This window comes from Scyliorhinus canicula, chromosome 17, assembly GCF_902713615.1.
Source record: "Scyliorhinus canicula chromosome 17, sScyCan1.1, whole genome shotgun sequence".
Classification (NCBI taxonomy): Eukaryota; Metazoa; Chordata; class Chondrichthyes; order Carcharhiniformes; family Scyliorhinidae; genus Scyliorhinus; species Scyliorhinus canicula.
Window position 1 is genome coordinate 123,028,715 of NC_052162.1, and position 21,904 is coordinate 123,050,618.

General features: G+C 47.0%; 3 protein-coding genes across 6 annotated transcripts in view; 2 read left to right on the forward strand and 1 right to left on the reverse strand.

Moving 5' to 3' along the window:
• Positions 1–21: 21 nt before the first annotated feature.
• LOC119951829 (gastrula zinc finger protein XlCGF7.1-like) lies at positions 22–7,216 on the forward strand. Of its 4 annotated transcripts, none has more exons than XM_038775195.1 (2): positions 22–45; positions 484–2,536. In XM_038775195.1, the coding sequence occupies exon 2, from the start codon at positions 906–908 to the stop codon at positions 1,677–1,679; it is 774 nt and encodes a 257-aa protein (XP_038631123.1). In that variant the 5' UTR covers positions 22–45; positions 484–905; the 3' UTR covers positions 1,680–2,536. The 4 variants fall into 4 exon arrangements, 2 of the variants coding, with proteins under 2 accessions (XP_038631123.1, XP_038631124.1); XR_005457681.1 differs by lacking the exon at positions 22–45 and adding an exon at positions 6,795–7,215 and having other exon boundaries at positions 71–2,298; XR_005457682.1 differs by lacking the exon at positions 22–45 and adding an exon at positions 6,795–7,215 and having other exon boundaries at positions 71–1,935.
• A 5,975-nt stretch (positions 7,217–13,191) lies between these two features.
• On the reverse strand, positions 13,192–19,325 carry LOC119951833 (gastrula zinc finger protein XlCGF7.1-like). The gene is made up of 2 exons (XM_038775201.1): positions 19,082–19,325; positions 13,192–15,300 (listed from the first exon to the last, which is right to left on the reverse strand). The coding sequence occupies exon 2, from the start codon at positions 14,937–14,939 to the stop codon at positions 14,181–14,183; it is 759 nt and encodes a 252-aa protein (XP_038631129.1). The 5' UTR covers positions 14,940–15,300; positions 19,082–19,325; the 3' UTR covers positions 13,192–14,180.
• A 116-nt stretch (positions 19,326–19,441) lies between these two features.
• Positions 19,442–21,904, forward strand: part of LOC119951581 (zinc finger protein 229-like) — an 80,357-nt gene continuing 77,894 nt past the window's right edge. Inside the window, exons 1-2 of the mRNA XM_038774766.1 lie at positions 19,442–19,681; positions 20,365–21,274. Of these exons, the coding sequence (XP_038630694.1) occupies positions 20,682–21,274 (593 nt within the window). The 5' untranslated portion in view covers positions 19,442–19,681; positions 20,365–20,681. The remainder of the gene's footprint in view (positions 19,682–20,364; positions 21,275–21,904) is intronic.

The window sequence follows — 21,904 nt, forward strand, 5'->3', positions numbered from 1 at the left end:
GTTCTTATTGGCTGATTCCGGCAGGGCTCTACTGTGACGTCACAGGTCGGAAGTAGGACAATGAGTAACAGTTTAAAAGCTCCTCCTCTGGGCAACATTTGGGAGGAATCATGTTTCCCTTTTCCATTTCTTTTCTCATTCTGGGAGGATATTGGTGACTTGCAGCAACTGAAGGGAAAATAAGTGAATCCAGTCTGTATATTTTTAGTCCAGTAATATAGACATATGTCTGGCAGCCTGCAAGAAGATTTTCAGCTCTGTGTCCATGAAAGGAAGCAGTGAGCATGGATCTGTCAATCAGCACCTTCAGGAGAATTGGGACGATTAATATTAGAGACAGCAGAGAGAATGGAGAGAGAGTGTGTGGGATGGAGACTTACAGCTTTGGGGAATGAGAAAGGAAAATTGTTCCATAGAAACTAAAATTTTTCTCAGTTTCTTTTCTGTACTGACAGTGATGACTTTTGTAAATCCATTTTACAGGATACTGGTAAGGGAGAATTTCAGACTGAAATCTCAAACCAGACGTCACATCAAGATCTGACAGTCACGCAATTTTTGCATGGTGAATATTACCCACCTTTGAAAGAAATCGCAAACGTCACGTCTGGGATCTGTCAGAGTCACTCGATACCTTGGGACCTGAATCATCGGCCTTTGAATCTGGAAGGAGAAATGTTTGTCCGACCTGTCAGCTTCAAAGATTTTAAACATCAGCGTGACTGGAAAAGCACCGAGACACACACACACACACCTGAGTGAGAGTGTTGCAGAGCACAAACTGTGAAAAGAACTTTAACCAGTTAAACAGTCTGAAAAACATTGCACCATTCACAATGGGAAGTGACTGTACCAGTCTTGTGTGTGTGGAGAAGGCTTAAACTGATCATCAAATTTGGAGAGTCATGGACATCTGCACAATGGAGAAACCTTGGAAATGTGGGGACTGTGGGAAGGAATTCAATTTCCCATCAAAGCTGGAAATCCATCAATGCAGTCACACTGGGGAGAGGCCATTCAACTGCTCTCAATGTGGGAAGGGATTTCGTCAGTTATCCCACCTGCTGACACACCAGCGTGTTCACACTGGGGAGAAGCCGTTCACTTGCTCTGAGTGTGGAAAGGGATTCAGTGACGTATCCACCCTGCAGAGACACCAGCGAGTCCACACTGGGGAGAGACCGTTCATCTGCTCTGAGTGTGGGAAGAGATTCATTCAGTCATCCCACCTACTGGAACACCAACGGGTTCACACTGGGGAAAGGCCGTTCACTTGCTCTGTGTGTGGAAAGGGATTCAGTAATTCATCTCACATGCTGACACATCAGCGAGTTCACACTGGGGAGAGGTCATTCACTTGCACTGTTTGTGGGAAAGCATTCTCTCGGTTATTCCACTTGCTGACACACCAGCGAGTTCACAGTGGGGAAAAGCCATTCACCTGCTCTCAGTGTGGGAGGGGATTCAGTGATTCATCCAATCTGCTGACACACCGACGAGTTCACACTGGGGAGAGACCATTCATCTGCTCCATGTGTGGAAAGCGTTTCAATCATTCAAGAACTATGATGAGACACCAGCGAGTTCACAACGGTGAGAGACCGTTCCCCTGCTCCATGTGTGGGAAGAGATTCAGTCTGTTATGTTACCTGCAGAGACACCAGCACATTCACGAGTGATGATAGGGGGGGATTCTGTTGTTATTGCTGCTGTTAATCACATCTAGTACTGAACTATGTTCATTCTGACACTTGGTGCAGTGGGAGGGTCGCAGGGTTTCTTTCTGCTGGACTGGCCGGTCTCACGACTTTGCTTCCAATGGGCTGATGCTCTTTGAGCCTGGGAGAGCACATTTCCACTGAAATGATCCACAGAAGCTGATGAAGGACATTAATTTTATCCTGGACAGTAAATAGTGTTTTCCCCCCACTACAGGTAGATCTAAAATAATAGATTTGTCTCTGTTCCATTGAGTCTACAGCACAGGGCCAGGCCAGACGGCTCAATTGGTCTCTGTCAGTATTAATGCTCCACATGAGCCAAAACCCACACCTTTTCATCTCCCCCATCAGCATCTCCTTCTATTCCTTTCTCCCTCATGTGATTCTGGCTTCCCCTTCAATGTATTCATGCTGTTCACTTCAACCACTCGCTGTGGGAATGAGTTCTACATTCTCACCACTCACTGGGTAAAGAGGTTTCTCATCAAATCCTTATTGGATTATGGAACCCCTGAAAAGGGAGCGAAAATAAATGCAGCATTTGAAACAAAAGGGTGAATCGTCAGCACTGATAAAGGTAAATGTCCTGATAGACATTACAGCAACTTGTTCAAAAGGTGACAAAGGCTGACATCTAAATGTTGAAAAGCTGTTGACAAATCGGAATGGCAGGAAGCTGGGAAAAGGTGACAGGATTGTAATAATAATCTTTATTAGTTTTGCAAGTAGGCTCAAATTAACACTGCAATGAAGTTACTGTGAAAATCCCCTTGTCGCCTGTTCAGGAACACTGAGGGAGAATTCAGAATGTCCAAGTCACCTAATAAGTACATCTTTCAGGATTTGTGGGAGGAAACCAGAACACCCGGAGGAAACCCACGCAGACACGGGGAGAACGTGCAGACTCCGCACAGACAGTGACCCAAGCCAGGAATCGAACAACAGTGCTAACCGCTGCTACCGTGCCACCCATATCGCTGCTATTAATACTAATCGCTTATTGTCATGAGTAGGCTTCAATGAAGTTACTATGAAAAGTCCCGAGTCGCCACATTCTGGCACCTGTTCGGGGAGGCTGGTACGGGAATTGGACCTGCGCTGCTGGCCTTGTTCTGCATTACAAGCCAGCTGTTTAGCCCACTGTCCTAAACCAGCCCCTATTAAGGGTGGCGTTAGTTCAGTACTGAGAGATCACCTCAGCTTGAAAGATCAGGATGTGGATTCAGTTTGGGTCATGATAAGAAATATTAAACATGTGAGGTCTCTTGTGGGACTACTTAATGGCCCTTCTAAGAGTGGGTACACTAGGTAGAGTGTATAGGAAGTAATACATGAGGCCTGATGATTGTGGTACATTTCTTTCAAGGATGGTGTTAATCTACATAGAATCATAGAATGTACAGTGCAGAAGAAGCCCATTTGGCCCATAGAGTCTGCACCAGCCCTTAGAAAGAGCATCCTACCTATGCCCACACCTCCACCCTATCCATACACCTCCACCCTAACCCCGTAACAGAACCTGACCTTTTTTGGACACTATGGGCAATTTAGCATGGCCAATTGACCTACCCTGCACGTCTTTGGACATACATGGGAGAATCTGATTCGCAAAACCTATCTGGAAAATGAGTTCACAGAGTCTTTCTGGGAAAGTAGTGACATAGTGGTATTGTCGCTGGACTCTTATTCGAGAGACCAGAGTCATGCTCTGGAGACCCGGGTCTAATTACCACCGTGGCGGATGGTAACATTTGAATTCAATAAAAAAAGCTGGAATTAAACGTCTAAATATAACTATGACGCCATTGTTGATTGTTGTAAAAACCTATCTGGTTCACTAATGTCCGTTAGGGAAGGAAATCTGTCACCCTTACCTGGTCTGGCCTACATGTGAGTCCGGATCCACGACAATGTGGTTGACTCTTTTTTAAATTTAAAGTGCCCAATTCTTTTTTTCCAATTAAGGGGCAATTTAGCACGGCCAATCCACCTACTGTGCACATCTTTGTGTTGTGGGGATGAGACCCACGCAGACACAGGGAGAATATGCAAATTGCACATGGACAGTGACCCAGGCCATGATCAAAACCCGGGTCCTCAGCGCCGTGAGGCAGCAGAGCTAACCACTGTGTCGCTGTGGCGCCCATGTGATTGACTCTTAAATGCCCTCAGGATTGGGAAACAGATGCAGGCTCAGCCAGTGATGCCCACATCCCATGAACGATTAAAAAAACATTTCTTTGAGCGTACGTTCTTGAGCTAACCAGGACACTTGTCATCCTAGACCTGGTAATGTGAAACAAGACAGGATTAATCAATATCCTAATGGTGATGGAGCCTTTACGTAACAATGATCATAATGATCATGAATTGCACATTCAGTTTGAAAGTGACAAGCATCGGTCTAAGGCCAGTGTTTCAAACGTAAATCAAAGTATCTCGAAGGTTCTGAAGGGCGAGCTGGCTCAGGTGAACTGGGAAACTGGGTTAAAAGTTAGAACATCAGTGTTGCAGTGGCTGACTCTCAATAACTCTCAGCAAAGATTTATCCCAGTGAGGAAATGCTTTTTGAGAAGAATGCATCATCCATGGTTAAATAAGGAAGTCAAGAATTGGATTAAATTGGAAGAAACACCATCCAAATCTGCAAAGGTTCATGTTCACTTAAAGGCTGGAAAACGCTTACCCAGAGATCAGAGGCTGAATGCCCTTGACTGCTGAAGTGTTCCCGGACTGGAAGGGAACATTCCTGCCTGGTAAACTTTCTCCAAGGCGGCCTTCAGGACGCGTGACAACGCAGAATCCCCGAACAAAAACTTGTAGCCGAGTTCCGCACACGTGAATACGGCCTCAACCGGACCTTGGATTCATTTAAAAAAAAACATTTTACTAGAGTATTTGTAGTTTTTATAATCCTGACGATAACAGCGACATAAACACAATACATGAAACATTTCCATCCCCATGCTGATCTTCGCACCCCCAACAATGAAACAATAGCCAACCCCCCCCCCCCCCTTCTAGATTTGTGCCTCTACTGGCATTTTAATTTTCTCTGAGAAAGTCGACGAACGGCTGCCACCTCCGGATGAACACTGACATTAACCCTCTCAGGGTGAACTTTATTTTCCCGACACTGAGAAACCCAGCCATGTCACTAACCCAGGTCTCTAGTTTCGGGGGCTTCGAGTCTCTCCACATTAACAGAATCAGTCTCTGGCTACTGATGTGTTAGGCAGGCTGGGTCGACGTGGACTGCACTTGATGCAGTGTAGCGAGAGACAGACCTCCAACACTGGATAAGATGCAACACGATTTTATTTAATGCATTAACTACTATACATGTTTAACTGTGGGTTAACACTATGCTGACTTAACTGGAGACCTAGTACTAGCCTGACCAGACTTACTAGCTACCGCATGGTGTTTGCACTGGCTAACGCTCACAAGCTCTGACTATCTCAGAGGCTGGGTCCAGAGAGTGCGGGAAACCTAGTGCCCTCTGGCTTTATAGTGGTAGTGTCCTGTCTGGTGATTGGCTGCTCTGTTCTGTGTGCTTACTGGTCAACATGTGTGTCAATCACTGCCTGTCTGCACTCCATTACATACAACTGTATATTATGACAGCTACCAGGAAGGCAAAGGCCAAAACGTCAGCCTCTCTTGCCCTCTGGACTCCTGGCTCTTCCGACACTCCAAAGATCGCCACCTCTGGAATCGGCGCCTGGGACCTTGGATTCATGTCGCATTACATTCACCCCCAACCATCTGGCCTGGGCTTGCAAAATCCTACCAACTGTCCTGGTTTGAGATCTGTGTGAATCTCTGATTATTCCTCGCTCTAGTTGCTTCGTTTGGACCTGGAAAGACTTAATTACCTGCAAACACTCACATTCAAAGTATCGTCTTGCATCATTGACTTTGTCCAAATATGGGTTTCTGGAACCCACCACTTCATTCACCCGAGGAAGGAGCTGCGCTCTGAAAGCTAGTGATTCAAAACAAACCTGTTGGACTTTAGCCTAGTGTCATAAGATTTCATGCTGTGCCTGCCACTCCATTGGTTCTCCCATCCCTACTCATTTCTCCCATGCCTCCCCTTTCCTGCCCCGGCCCCGCCCCCTGCTAAAAACTTAATTTTTCTCAAAGAAGTCAATGAACGGCTGCCACCTCCGAGCAAACCCCTGCAACATACCACACAAGGCAAATTACATTTTTTTCGAGTCTGAGAAAACCTGCCATGTTGCTAACCCACCCCCCCGGCTTCGGGGGCTCCGAGTCCCTCCAACCGAGTAAGATCCATCTCTGGGCCACCAGGGAGCTAAAGGCCAGGCCGTCGGCTTCTCTCATCTCCTGGGCTCCCGGGTCTTTCGTCATACCGAAGATCACCACCTCTGGATTCGGAACCACTGTGGGGCAGCACGGCAGCACAGTGGGTAGCATTGTTACTTCACAGCGCCAGGGTCCCAGGTTCGATTCCGGCTTGGGTCACTGTCTGTGTGGAGTCAGCACGTTCTCCCTGTGTCTGCGTGGGTTTCCTACGGGTGCTCCGGTTTCCACCCACAAGTTCCGAAAATCGTACTGTTAGGTGAATTGGACATTCTGAATTCTCCCTCAGTGTACCTGAACAGGCACTGGAATGTGGCGATTAGGGGCTTTTCACAGTAACTTCATTGCAGTGTTAATGAAAGCCTACTTGTGACAATAAAAATTATTATTATAACCGTGCCGCCCATAAAGGAAAGAATAGCCCGTATGGGGATCAAACCCACGACCTTGACGTTATTAACACCATGCTCTAATCAACTGAGCTAATCGGCCAGCTGCTGAGTATGTTAATAGCTGGGATCAGTTGGGAGTGTTTAATTTCTGTTTTAAAGATTATTGGAAAAATAAATCCTAGACAATAAAGGAATTGGAATAACTCACCTTTGTTGTAATTAACTGGAATATATCAATTTGGTTTCCACCTACATTCTAGCGAAAGTCAGGAAAGTGTAGATGAGATGAATGCGTTGATCACTTTCTCTTGCCAATATTTCTATCCTTTGATGATTAACTTTTTTTTTCAAGCAAATCACAATTGAAAGCCCCAGACCTGACTGGAAATATCAACACCGTAACAGGGAAATAAGCAAAGATCTCGGGACCAACACACCCTTGGATCTTGTGATGAGATGATCTGAGAGTCAAGGATGTGTAGCATGCTGTACGGACACTGGAGGGAGTGTGCGGATGGGGATTATTACATGTTCTGCAATTTATATGTGGAAGTTCACGGTGAAATGGACTGAAGACCGGGTCCCAAACACACACAGCTACTGGAGACACAGCAGGAGATGAAATGGTTAATGTGGTCAGGGGATTGAGACACCATTGTGACATCATCAAGACATTGACACACACTCCAGAGAGAAACTGACTTTAAAACATTCAGGATAGATAGAGATAGAGATAGATAGAGAAATACAGCACAGAACAGGCCCTTCGGCCCACGATGTTGCGCCAAACTTTTGTCCTAGGTTAATCATAGAATTTTGGACAATTTGTCATGGCCAATCCACCCAACCTGCACATCTTTGGACTGTGGGAGGAAACCGGAGTACCCGGAGGAAACCCACGCAGTCACGGGGAGGATGTGCAGACTCCACACAGACAGTGACCCAAGTCGAAATCGAACTTGGGACCCTGGAGCTGTGAAGCAATTGTGCTATCCACAATGCTACCGTGCTGCCCTTAAGAAGTTAACCTACACTCCCTTATTCTACCCTAATCCAAGTACCTATCCAATAGCCGTTTGAAGGTCCATAAATTTTCCGACTCAACTACTACCACAGGCAGTGCATTCCATGCCCCCACTACTCTCTGGGTAAAGAACCTACCTCTGACATCCCCTCTATATCTTCCACCATTTATCTTAAATTTATGTCCCCTTGTAATGGTGTGTTCCACCCGGGGAAAAAGTCTCTGACTATCTACTCTATCTATTCCCCTGATCATCTTATAAACCTCTATCAAGTCGCCCCTCATCCTTCTCCGTTCCAATGAGAAAAGGCCCAGCACCCTCAATCTTTCCTCGTATGACCTACTCTCCATTCCAGGCAACATCCTGGTAAATCTCCTCTGCACCTTTTCCAAAGCTTCCACATCCTTCCTAAAATGAGGTGACCAGAACTGCACACAGTACTCCAAATGTGGCCTGACCAAGGTTTTGTACAGCTGCATCATCACCTCACGGCTCTTAAATTCAATCCCTCTGCTAATGAACGCTAGCACACCATAGGCCTTCTTCGCAGCTCTATCCACTTGAGTGGCAACTTTCAAAGAACAATGAACATAGACCCCAAGATCTCTCTGCTCCTCCACATTGCCAAGAACCCTACCATTAACCCTGTATTCCGCATTCAGATTTGTCCTTCCAAAATGGACAACCTCACACTTGTCAGGGTTAAACTCCATCTGCCACTTCTCAGCCTAGCTCTGCATTCTATCTATGTCTCTTTGAAGCCGACAACAGCCCTCCTCACTATCCACAACTCCACCAATCTTTGTATCATCTGCAAATTTACTGACCCACCCTTCAACTCCCTCATCCAAGTCGTTAATGAAAATCACAAACAGCAGAGGACCCAGAACTGATCCCTGCGGTACGCCACTGATAACTGGGCTCCAGGCTGAATATTTGCCATCCACCACAACTCTCTGTCTTCTATCGGTTAGCCAGTTTGTTATCCAACTGGCCAAATTTCCCACTATCCCATGCCTCCTTACTTTCTGCATAAGCCTACCATGGGGAACCTTATCAAATGCCTTACTAAAATCCATGTACACTACATCCACTGCTTTACCTTCATCCACATGCTTGGTCACCTCCTCAAAGAATTCAATAAGACTTGTAAGGCAAGACCTACCCCTCACAAATCCGTGCTGACTATCCCTAATCAAGGATAGAATTAAACACACTGGACATGGGCAAAGTGGGAGTGAAATTAAAGTGATAATGGGACAATGAAGGGCTTGGGAGAAATAATACTGAGTAAGAACTGTCCACAAGTTGGATAGAGGTAAAGAGAGAATCTTTTACATCCATGTTTGGAACTTGGAACTCACGGCGCTAGTTCAGGAGAAGAGAATATCAAGTACATGTTGTCCCAGGTGGAGCCAGAACAGAACGGAAAAATAACTGAGTGAGGGGTTGGAGAGAGAGTTCTCTCCCTCCAGGTTGGACAATAAGATTCCTGGGGGGCTCCCTACTTTGGGTTTTGTTGCTAATGAGTGAACATTAAATTAAATTCTATGACTGGCTGTGGATTTATTTTGAATTTGATTGTTACATTTCTCCTGTTTTTATTCCTGTTGTGATTACGCTCTGGGTAAGGATGGCTGACAGGTGACAGGATGGGATATTGTGGTTTGGGTCTTCACTGACCAAATGTTTTATTGATCTGAAAGGTGTAAAAGGGACCAAACTCCCTCAGAAATCAAGCAGAGCTGAGAACAGACGACTTGCTGAGTGGGAACAGGGAGATAAACAGCTCCCAGAGGACAGAGAAAACAAGAGTGCCTGGAATCCTAGACAACACCTGGGTGTCAAGGCCACCATGTTTTCACTGCTTGGCATGGGAATGCTGACTCCCTGTACCGGGGACGGAGCGTGGGGAAGACAATTGTTTGAGAGTTTGACGTGGCTTGGGCGTGTACAGATGGTTCAATGACAGGCTTTGTAATTGGTCTGTTCAAATGTTAGCTCAGCAATGATTGGGTTAAATCAGTCTCCATAGCCTTTGTGATGTAATAAAGTATAAGAAGGGATTCCCTGAGCACAGAGATTTGTTGAGGTTTTACATATTCCACTGACTGGGACCATGGCATCTGGGGCAGAGCAGGGAGCATTTACCTGGAGATGGTGCTTCTACCCAGAGTGTAATGGGAATGCTGCTGCACTTTGATATTACTGCTCAGACACAGGAACAGGCCATTCGGCCCCTCAAGCCCACTCCACCATTCAATAAGATCAGGGCTGATCTGATTGTGGTCTTAACTCCACTTTCCTTCCTCCACCCTTTCACTCCCTCGTCAATCGAGAATCTTTCACTCCTTCGTCAATCGAGAATCTATCAAATTCAATCTGAAAACATATTCACTGATCCTGCCTCCAGCACTCTCTGGAGAAAGAGAGATTCACAGACCCACGGCCCTCAGGAGTAAAATAATATTCTCATCCGTGTCTTAAATGGGACACCTCTAATCTTTAAGCCGTGTCCCCTAATTCTAGTCTCTCCTACAAGGGGAAACATTCTCTCAGCAATCTCTCTGTCAGTTCCACTCATGATCTGATTGAAACACACGAGATCCTCTCTCATTCTTCTAAACTGCAATGGATACAGGCCCAACCTATCAAACCTTTCCTCAGAGGATAACCCCATCATTCCAGGAATCCGGGGAGTCAACCTCCTCTGAACCGCTTCTAATGCAACTATCTCATTTCTGAAATAAGGAGACCCAAACTGTACACAGTGCTCTAAATATGGTCTCACCAAGGCCCTGTACAACTGCAGCAAAACATCCCGACTTTTATATTCCAGTCCCTTTGCCATACACATAATATTCCATTGTGCTTCCCAAGTGATTTCAACTCACTCGATAAAGCCTGATTAAACTGTTTAAGGACTCGATCGAGCCGCTGGCTGTACCTATAAACTAACTTATTGTGATTCTTGTACAATGACACCCAGATCCCTCTGTACCTCATCGTTCTGCAATGTCTCACCATTTAAATGATATTGTTTTATTTAATCCTTCCTGCCAAAGTGGACAATTCACATTTTCCCACGTTATCCTCCATCTGTCAAGTTTTTGTCCATTCGCTTAACGTCCTTTGCAGACTCCTTATGTCCACTTCACAAATTACTTTCTGAACTCTCTTTAGATCATCAGAAAACTTAGCCGCCATACATTCAATCCCATCACCCAACTCATTAATAGATTGTAAATAGTTGAAGGCCCAGCACTGATCCCTGTGTCACTCCACTTGTCAGATCTCACCAACCCAGAAATTACCCATTTATACCCCCTCTCTGCTTCCTGTTAGCTAACCAATCCTCTATCCATGCTGATATGTTAAACCCCCCCCCACACCATGAGCTCCTATTTTGTGCAGTGACCTTTGATGTGGCCCCTTGGAAAATACCTTCTGGAAATCTAGATAAACCACATCTCCAGGTTCCCCTTTATTGACATTCCGTGTTACTTCCTCAAAGAGCCTGGATCAAATTAGTTCATCCCGGAATCTCATTTTGAAACATTGTGTGTCAAAATAAAAATCAAATCTCCACCCCTCTGGCTCCTTTGCTAATTACCTTAGAGGGCCTCACTCTCTGTTAAAGAGCCTGCCAACCCCTCTCACCCACTTTCCCCAAAGTGAATGAATTTAATCAGAAAAAGACAAAAAAAAACAAATATTTTTAATGAAACAAGTTTATTAATGAAACAGAACATGTGTTAAAAAAAATCAGAAAATGACTTGAGGATCAAAGACAACCAGAGTAAAAGAATAACCAGAATAAAAACATGTTCACAATGTTCTAGACCCAAATGTTTCTCTTCAGCTCCCCGTACCCTGCTCCTGTGACTCCCCACATTGGACACAGATGCACTGAACCTGGGGGTCACGTCCCCATCAGCCCCAGTTACCCCACCGCAGAACCCTGATTGGTTGGGGATCCATTTTCCAGTCAGTCCTTCAGCACCTTCCTGTCTCTTTATTAGTGTCACACCCGTGGCAATTTCCCAACTGGAGCGCAGGTCCCAGCTAAATTCAGCCCTCCGCTCCATTGCCTGCCTGTCATTGACACGAGCAATAGAGACAGAAAGGTGCCGGAGGCTCAAATGGGAAGTCAAAACTTGTGGATTACGATCGCTGTAAAGATCAGTAACTAAGGGCAGCATGGTAGCATGGTGGTTAGCATAAATGCGTCACAGCTCCAGGGTCCCAGGTTCGATTCCCAGCTGGGTCACTGTCTGTGCGGAGTCTGCACGTCCTCCCCATGTGTGCGTGGGTTTCCTCCGGGTGCTCCGGTTTCCTCCCACAGTCGAAAGATGTGCGGGTTAGGTGGATTGGCTATGCTAAATTGCCCTTAGTGTCCTAAAAAATAAGGTTAATGGGTGGGGTGGGGTGGGGGGGGGTGGGGGTGGGGGTGGGGTGGGGTGGGGGGGGGGTGGGGTGTGGGGTGGGGTGTGGGGGGGGTGTGGGGGGGGGTGTGGGGGGTGGGGGTGGGGGGTGGGGGGGGGGTGTGGGGGGTGGGGGGTGGGGGGTGGGGGGTGGGGGGGGGTGGGGGGGGGTGGGGGGGGGGGGTGGGGGGGTGGGGGGGGTGGGGGGGGGTGGGGGGGGTGGGGGTGGGGGGGTGGGGGGGTGGGGGGGGGGTGGGGGGGGGTGGGGGGGGGGGTGGGGGGGGGTGGGGGGGGGGGTGGGGGGGTGGGGGGGGGGTGGGGGGGGTGGGGGGGGTGGGGGGGGTTGTTGGGTTACTGGTATAGGGTGGATACGTTGACTTGAGTAGGGTGATCATTGCTCGGCACAACATCGAGGGCCGAAGGGCCTGTTCTGTGCTGTACTGTTCTATATCTGTATCTATCATATTTAAAATTCAAATTCCCAGTCAACAAATTAAAGGATCACATGACAAGAAGTCTTTATGATTTTTGCTGCAACAAACAAAATAGAATCAACGTTAACTAAACACTATTTTTGAAGGAAACCTACAAAGTATAAAATATAACTTTTCCCTTTTACACAATCTAAAATCACTCCACAATTATTCTCTACTCTACCCTGGAAGTTGAAACTTAATTCTCTCAGAACCAGTCCAAAGTGATTATTCATTCCAGAGGTTTCCATTCTTTTCTTTTCCCAATCTGCAGGCTTTAACCCCAGAACTGTCTTTCACGGTGAATGATTGACGAGCTACCAGAAAACCGAGAGTCGGCATAAATAGGTCATTTTCTGGTTGGCAAGATGCAACGAGCCATGTGTCACAGGGATTGGTGCTGGGCCTGAAGGTCTGATCATTATGTTTGTTAATACTGCGGGCAAAAAGGAAAAGGAGGCGGTGCTGCGCCGATAACAAGGATGATGTCAGTACAAAAGGGAGGATCTCAGATCAGGAATACAAAATGTGGAAACTGTTTGGGTGGAGCTAAGAAACAGCAGAGGGCAGCAAACATTGGGAAGAGTTGTTTATAGACCACCAAACAGTAGCTGCCGTGTGTGGACTGTAAAAGCTTCTATAGGTACGTAAAAAGGAAATATTTGGCTAAGACAAACGTGGGTCCATTACAGGGAGAGACAGGAGAATTTATAGTAGTGGGAATAGAAAGATGGCAGAGTATCTACATTTTTAAAATTAAATTTAGAGTATCCAATTAAGGGGCAATTTAGCATGACCAATCCACCTACCCTGCACATCTTTGGGTTGATGGAGTGAGACCCATGCAGAAACGGGGAGAATGTGCAAACTCCACATGGACAGTGACCTGGGGCCAGGATCGAACCTGGGTCCTCAGTGCTGTAGGCAGCAGGGCTAACCACTGCAGCACCAGTATATTACCTCCTATCCCATGTGGGCTTTCATTTTGCTAACTAACCTCCTGTGGGGTGTTTATCAAAGAACATCCTGAACCTCCAAGTGTACTACATCCACGGACTCTCCTTGATCAATTCTGTTAGTGACATCCTCAAAATCTTCAAAACGTTCGTCAAACATGATTCCCTATTCCTAAATCCATGTTGAGTATTCTGAGTTTGCTCTCATATTCTAATTCCTCATCATCAGTTTCTTGGTCCGCCTTTGCTGAATTCTAAAGAAGTTCCCAATCCTCAGGTTACTACACTCTTACCCACTTTCTGAACCTCTTCCTTTGAACTAATGTGAATCTTAAACTTTGCTTGCCACGTTTCCATCACATTTCCTGTGGATTTTTATTTCTAAAAGGAATTTATATTTGATGTAAATATGTAATAATATTTTAAATGCCAGCAATTGTCTATCTATTGTCACACTTTTTACTATAAGTTCCCAATGTGTCACAACTTGTCCCTCATACCTTGACAGTTGCCTTCTTTGAGAAACACCCAGATAAATTAAACAAAAGAATCATGTAACCACCATAGCCCATCTTCATGGCAATGTGGCTGCTTTGGAGGTTTCCAATCAGGAATGGGAACAAAATAACTTCCAACATCCAAATACCCTTTCAGTCTCTGGTCCTCGTGAAACTTGGAACCAGGTATTCACAACAAGGCCCAAAGAGCATCAGCCCACAGGAGGCAAAGTCGTGAGACCGGCCAGTCCAGCAGAAGGAAACCCTCCCACCATCCCCATTGACCAACTGACAGAATGAACACAATGCAGTCCTGGCTGTAATTAAGAGCAGAAATATTAACAACAGAATCCAATCCCTTGTTCACTTGTGAACTTGTTGATGTCTCAGCAGGTGTGATGAAACACAAAATCCCTTCCCACACTGAGAGCAGATGAAAGGCCTCTCCCCAGAGTGAACTCGTTGGTGGCTCCGTAGGTGGGATGGATGACTGAATCCCTTCCCACATTGAGAGCAGGCGAACGGCTTCTCCCCAGTGTGAACTCGCTGGTGTGTCTGCTGGCTGGATAACCGAGAGAATCCCTTCCCACAGTCAGAGCAGGTGAACGGCCTCTCCCCAGTGTGAACTCGCTGATGTCTCTGCAGGTTGGATAACTGAGAAAATCCCTTCCCACAGTCAGAGCAGGTGAACGGCCTCCCCCCAGTGTGAACTCTCTGGTGAGAGGTCAGTTCTCGAGAGCTTTTGAAGCCACCCCCACAGTCAGAGCATTTAAAGGGTCTCTCATTGGTGTGAGTGACACTGTGTCTCCGCAGGTTAGATAAGTGAGCAAATCCCTTTCCACACACAGAGCAGGTGAACGGCCTTTCCTCAGTGTGAACTCGCTGGTGAGAGATCAGTTCTCGAGAGCTTTTGAAGCCACTCCCACAGTCAGAGCATTTAAAGGGTCTCTCATTGGTGTGAGTGACACTGTGTCTCCGCAGGTGAAACAACTGAGTGAATCCCTTCCCACACACGGAGCAGGTGAACGGCTTCTCCCCGGTGTGACTGTGTCGATGGGTTTCAAGCACAGATGGGAACCTAAATCCCTTTCCACAGTCCCCACATTTCCACCGTTTCTCCATGTTGCTGGTGTCCTTGTGTCTCTCCAAGTCGGACAATCAGTTAAAGTCTCACACAGGATACGGGAACTTTCTCTCTCCGCTGTGAATGGTGCAATGTTCTTTCAGGCTGTGCATCTGGTTGAAACTCTTTCCACAGTCAGTGCTCTGGAACACTCTCACTCGGGTGTGTGTGTGTCTCGGTGCTTTTCCAGTCACACTGATGTTTAAAATCTCTTGAAGCCGACAGAACAGACAAACGTTTGTTATTCTAGATTGACAGGCCAATGATATTCAGAACCCAATGAATCGAATTACTCTGTCAGATGTTGATGCAATGTTTCGTTTTGAGATTTCTGTCTGTAGACCTTCCTCTTCTAATATCCTGTAAAAGGAGTTTACAAAATGCCATCACCGTCAGTATAGGATAGAAATTCAGAACAGACAATTGTAGTTTCTCTGGAACATTTTTTCCTCTCTCATTCCCCAAAAGGTGTAAATCTCCATCCCACACACTCTCCCTCCATTCTCACTCTGCTGTATCTAATATTCACCCTCCCAATTCTCCTGAAGGTGTTGATTCAGGCTGATTGACAGATCCCTGCTCACTGCTTCCTGTCCTGGACAGGTACCTGAAAATCTTCATGCAGGCTGCCAGACAGATATGTGTCTGTATTACTGGACTGAAAATGTTTTAATGTTTAGGATTGTTCCGGTTGGTTAAGATACAGGGGGTTGTGACTGATCATGTCCTTGAACTTGCTGCCTATGAGGGGAGTCAAGCAGAGATAATAATTTCTAAATGAAATTGGATGAGTGCTGCAGGGTTACAGAATGGGACCCACTCGAGACTGACAGAATTGCCCAACAGACAGTCAGCATCAACTCAAAAGGCCCAATGGACTCCTCTTCTGTTATAAATCTGATTGGAAATATATAACGTAGCTACTGTACTACAGTCCAAAACAAGAATAATGAATGTATTTTATTTCATAACCATCAGTAATAATCTAATCCGTGTCATATAACACACAGTGAGGCACAGTGGTTTGCACTACTGCCTCACAGCATGAGGGAACCGGATTCAATTCCAGCCTCGGCTGATTGTCTGTGTGGAGTTTGCACATTCTCCCCGTGTCTGTGTGGGTTTCCTCCGGGTGCTCCGGTTTCCTCCCACATTCCAAAGATGTGCAGATTAGGTGGATTAGCCGTGCTAAATTTCCCCTTAGTGTCCAATAAGGTTAGCTAGGGATAGGGTGGGGGCTTGGGCCTCGGTGGGCTGCTCTTTTGGAGAGTTGGTACAGACTTGATGGGCCCAATGGCCTCTTTCTGCACTGTAGGGATTCTATGAAAACAGAGTTTTACAGCAGAGCCAGAGGCCCTTCGGCCCATCATTTCTGCATCAGCCATCGAGCATGTATGAATTCCAATCACTTGGACCATAGCCTTGTATGCTATGGCCTATCAAGTGCTCATCTCAATGCTTCTTCAATGTTGTGAGGTTTCCCGCCTCTGCCACGCTTTCAGGCAGCGAGTTCCAGATTCCCACCACCCACTGGTGAAAATGTTCTTCCTCAAATCCCATCTAAATCTCCTGCCCCTCACCTTAAATTTCTGCCCACTGTTTATTAACCTGTCAACTAAGGGGAAAGCTCTCTTCCTATCTACTCTAGCTGTGTCCTTCATAAATTTGTATAATAATAATCTTTATTGTCACAGATAGGCTTACATTAACACTGCAATGAAGTTACCGTGAAAAGCTCCGAGTTGCTACACTGCGGCGGCTGTTCAGGTACACAGAGGGAGAATTCAGAATGTCCAAATTACCTAACAGCACGTCTTTCGGAACTTGTGGGAGGAAACCGGAGCACCCGGAGGAAATCCATGGAGACACGGGGAGAATCGAACGTTGGACCCTGGCACTGTGAAGCAACAGTGCTAACCACTATGCTACCGTGCCACCCATATTACATATCTCCTCAGCCTCCTCGGCTCCCAAGAAACTCCTAACCAGGTTCTCTTCATCGCTGAAACGCCCAGGCAACATGCTTAATGAATCTCCTCTGCATCCTCTCCAGTGCAATCACATCCTTCCTGTAGTGTGGCAACCAGAACTGCACTCAGTACTCCAGCTATGGCTTAAAGAGTGTTTTACACAGCTCCATCGTAACCTCCGTGCTCTTATCTTCTATACCTCAGCTAATCGAAGTGTCCCATATCTGTTCTGAATCACCATATCCATCTTTCCTATTGACTTCAAAGATCTATGGACAGGGACATTAAGGTCCCTCTGACCCTCATAGGGTAGGGGTTAGGAGGTTGAGGGACCTGTTTGTGGAGGGGAGGTTCGCGAGCTTGGGGGAGTTAGAGGGGAAGTTTGGGCTCCCCCCGGGGAACATGTTTAGGTAGATGCAGGTGAGGGCGTTTGCCAGGCGGCAGGTGGAGGGGTTCCCCTTGCTGCCCCCACGTGGGGTGCAGGACAGGGTGCTCTCGGGGTTGTGGGTTGGAGGAGGGAGGATTTCGAACATATACCGGGTGATGCAGGAGGTAGACGAGGCCTCGGTGGAGGAACTGAAGGGTAAATGGGAAGAGGAGCTGGGTGAGGAGATTGAGGAGGGGACGTAGGCGGATGTCCTGGAGAGAGTGAATTCCTCCTCTTCCTGTGCGAGGCTTAGCCTCATTCAGTTCAAGGTGCTGCATAGGGCCCACATGACTGGGACGAGGATGAGTAGGTTTTTTGGGGGCGAAGACAGGTGTGCTAGGTGCTCGGGGGGGGTCCAGCAAACCACGCCCATATGTTTTGGGCGTGCCCAGCGCTGGGGGAGTTTTGGAAGGGGGTAGCAAGGACGGTGTCGAGGGTGGTGGGATCCAGGGTCAAGCCAGGCTTGGGACTCGCAATTTTTGGGGTGGCAGTGGAGCCAGGAGTGCAGGAGGCGAAAGAGGCCGGTGTTCTGGCCTTTGCGTTCCTAGTAGCCCGGTGGAGGATCTTGCTCCAGTGGAAGGATGCGAGGCCCCCAAGCGTGGAGGCCTGGATCAATGATATGGCGGTGTTCATCAAATTGGAGAAGGTGAATTTTGCCCTGAGGGGATCAGTACAAGGGTTGTTTAGGCGGTGGCAGCCTTTCCTGGACTTCCTGGCGGAACGGTAGGGAAATAGGCCGGCAGCAGCAGCAACCCCCCCCGGGGGGGAGGGGGTTTGGTTCGGTGGGAGGGAGAACGGTGTACATGGGTTTGTGGGATGTGGCGGGTGTTATTTCTTTCCCTTTTGTTGTTTGGGTGTTCTTTTGTTTTTTCATTTGTTTGTAGTTGCGTTTGAAGATGGGTGGGTGTTGTTCTTGGGGTGTTACCGCGGTTGTTTTGTTAATATAGTTGTGATGTTTATATTTTGTAAAAATTTCAATAAAAATTATTTTTTTTAAAAAGGTCCCCCTGACCCTCTGTACTTCCAAGAGTCCTACTATTCATTGTATATTCCCTTTCCTTTTTAATCCTCCTACAATGCATTGCCTCACACTTTTCACGGGTTAAATTCCATTTGCTTACTGTTCTAACCATCTAACCAGTCCGACTACACCCTTTAATCTTTCCTCCTCACTACTTATCATACAAACAACTTTTGTATCATCTGTGAACATACTTGATCATACACAAGAACATAAGAACTAGGAGCAGGAGTAGGCCATATGGCCCCTCAAGCCTGCTCCTGCCATTCAATCAGATCATGGCTGATGTTTTGTGGACTCAGCTCCACTTTCCGGCCCGAACACCATAACCCTTAATCCCTTTATTCTTCAAAAAACTATCGATCCTTACCTTAAAAACATGTAATGAAGGAGCCTCAACTGCTTCACTGGGCAAGGAATTCCACAGATTCACAACCCTTTGGGTGAAGAAGTTCCTCTTTCAAAAGTTTCCCTACCACTGAGGTTAGTCTCACTGGTCTGTAATTTCCTGAATTTTCCCTACTTCACTTTTTGAATAATGGAACCACATTATTTGCCTCCAGTCCTCCGGCACTGCTCCTGTGACCAGAGCCTCTGCAATCTTCTCTCTTGCAGCCCACAGCAGCCTGGGAAACATATTATCTGGGCCTGGGGTTTTAAACAATTGAAGGTCAGAATGAGTAAAGAAATGGAAAGGGGGAGAAAAGAAAGTGTTTTACTCACAGAAGTTAGGGACAGGAGGAAGTTTCAATCTGTGTGAAGCTCAATCTTCATTCAGACAGAGGAGCAGCAGTTTTGCTGGGCTGACAGTGGACAAGCTCCGTGCAACCTTGATCAGTGATATTGTGCTGGAAGTGTTTGTGACGTCACAATAACGCCATGCATTAATCATCCAATAGCAATTACTCTGCTGTGCGATGATGTCTCCGGGTCCCAGTGCGAAGGCCGGCCGCGCGGACACGGGAGCCCCGCCCCCAGCGACTATGTCCCCGCCCCCAGCGACTATGTCCCCGCCCCCACCGACTGTGACCCCTCTTCCTGCACCTCCTCAGACAAGGTTTCTAGGCAACCGTCTGATATTCCCGCCACAGTGAGATCTCTCACTCCACCCCCTGGCCTGGGACTGCGCATGTCCAAGGAGGAGGGGAAGTTGCGTATGGGCAGTGGAGAACCCGTCCTTGAACTTCCTGCTGAGATGTTGACCAATGGGAATATGCTGAAAACCGGAAGGACTCTGGTCCTCCAACCAATCAAAGTGCGGGTTTTGGGTTAATGAAGATTGAGTTTCACACAGACTGAAAGATACTCCTGTCTCCAACATCTGTGAGTAAAACACTTTCTTTTCTCCCCCTTTCATTTATTTTCTCATTCTCACCTTCAATTGGTCACTTGCAGCAACTGAAGGGAAAGGAAGTGAATCCAGGGAGGGTGCAGACCCTGGAAAGGTTGGCCCAGATCGCGCTCTCTTAAATAGATAGATAGATAGATAGAACAGTACAGCACAGAACAGGCCCTTCGGCCCTCGATGTTGTGCCGAGCAATGATCACCCTACTTAAACCCACGTAACCCGTATACCCGTAACCCAACAATCCCCCCATTAACCTTACACTACGGGCAATTTAGCATGGCCAATCCACCTAACCCGCACATCTTTGGACTGTGGGAGGAAACCGGAGCACCCGGAGGAAACCCACGCACACACAGGGAGGACGTGCAGACTCCACACAGACAGTGACCCAGCCGGGAATCGAACCTGGGACCCTGGCGCTGTGAAGCATTGATGCTAACCACCATGCTACCGTGAGGCCCCTAAATACATTGACATCCTTTCCTCCCACAGCTTAACACATTTATTTGTCTGGCTGGAATGGAGGGAGTGTGTGTGGGGTGGAAAATTACAGTTTTGGGAGAAACAAGAGGGAAAACAATATTCCATAAAAACAGAATTGTCTTTTCTGAATTTCTATCCTGTACTGATAATTAATTTTGGAAACTCCTTTTACAGGATGTTTAAAGAGGAGGATTTACAGACAGAAATCTCAAACCAGACATCATGTCAGCATCTGCCAAAGACATTCAGATTCACAGGGCCTGAATATCATTGGCCTTGACTACTTCAAAAGATTTTAATCATCAGTGTGACTGAAAGAGCACTGAGACACACAAGTGGGAGTGTTACAGTTAACTGACTGTGAAAATAACACAGCCTGAAAAAAAAATCACACCATTCATAGCAGGGAGAGACTGTGTGTGTTGTGTGTGTGTGTGAGCCAAGCCATCAACCGATTCCCAAACCTGGCGAGTCACATAAACACCAGCCAAATGGAGAAGCCATGGAAATGTGGGGATTGTGGGAAGGGATACAAAGCCCCATCTAAGCTGGAAATTCATCGACGCAGCCACACTGGGGAGAGGCTGTTCACCTGCCCTGAGTGTGGGAAGGGATTCGCTCGGTTATTTAACCTTCAGTTACATCAGCGAATTCACACCCAGGAGAGGCCATTCACCTGCTCTGAGTGTGGGAAAGGGTTCACCAAGTCATCCAACCTGAAGTTACACCAGAGAGTTCACACTGGAGAACGGCCATACACCTGCTCTCGGTGTGCAAAGGGATTCATTGATTCATCCACTCTACAGAAACATCAGCGAGTTCACACCGGAGAGAGGCCGTTCACCTGCTCTGACTGTGGGAAGGGATTCGCTCAGTCATACCACCTGCAGACACACCAGCGGGTTCACACTGGGGAGCAGCCTTTTACCTGCCCCATGTGTGGGAAGGGATTCACTCAGTCGTCCCACCTGCAGACACACCAGCGGGTTCACAGTGGAGAGAGGCCGTTCACCTGCTCTGTGTGTGGGAAGGGATTTATTTGTTCATCTGAGCTGCTAAGACACCAGGGCAGTCACACTGATTAGAGACTTTTTAGATGCTCTGATTGTGGGTGTTAATTGTATCTGTTGGGTTTCAGTATACACAGTATTGATTAGATTAGGGGTGGGCAAACTATGGCATGCGGCCCGCCAAAGGTCTTTATGCGGCCCACCAAGTCATTAAAAAAAAAGGTTAATGGGGGGGGGGGGGGGGGTGGCCTGTTGGGTTACTTACTGGTATAGGGTGGATACGTTGACTTGAGTAGGGTGATCATTGCTCGGCACAACATCGAGGGCCAAAGGGCCCGTTCTGTGCTGTACTGTTCTATGTTCTACATGAGGCGCCCAGAATCATAACCGGGTGAAGTAATCATTTTACTTAATATACTATGCGGCCCTTTAAAATTGTGAATTTCTGAATGTGGCCCTTGCACGGAAAAGTTTGCCCACCCCTGGATTAGATGGTTACTTGAGCCATTCTTCATTCCCGGTGGGCACTGCGGGGGTTGAGCTGCATCATTGACTCACAAGATAACATTTTAGTTTCAAGTTTTATAACTTTACTTTGGTAATTTCTTTTTTGTTTCACTGCCTATTCAATGTTATTTGTTTTAAAGGAGCAGAAAGAGACACTGACTGACATCAGGTGATGTCAGGTGGTCTATAAATGTAAC

What these genes read in the sequence shown, in the direction of transcription:
- LOC119951833 (XM_038775201.1), bottom strand. Translation starts at nt 14,939, where the DNA reads ATGGAGAAACGGTGGAAATGTGGGGACTGTGGAAAGGGATTTAGGTTC.
- LOC119951829 (XM_038775195.1), top strand. Translation starts at nt 906, where the DNA reads ATGGACATCTGCACAATGGAGAAACCTTGGAAATGTGGGGACTGTGGG.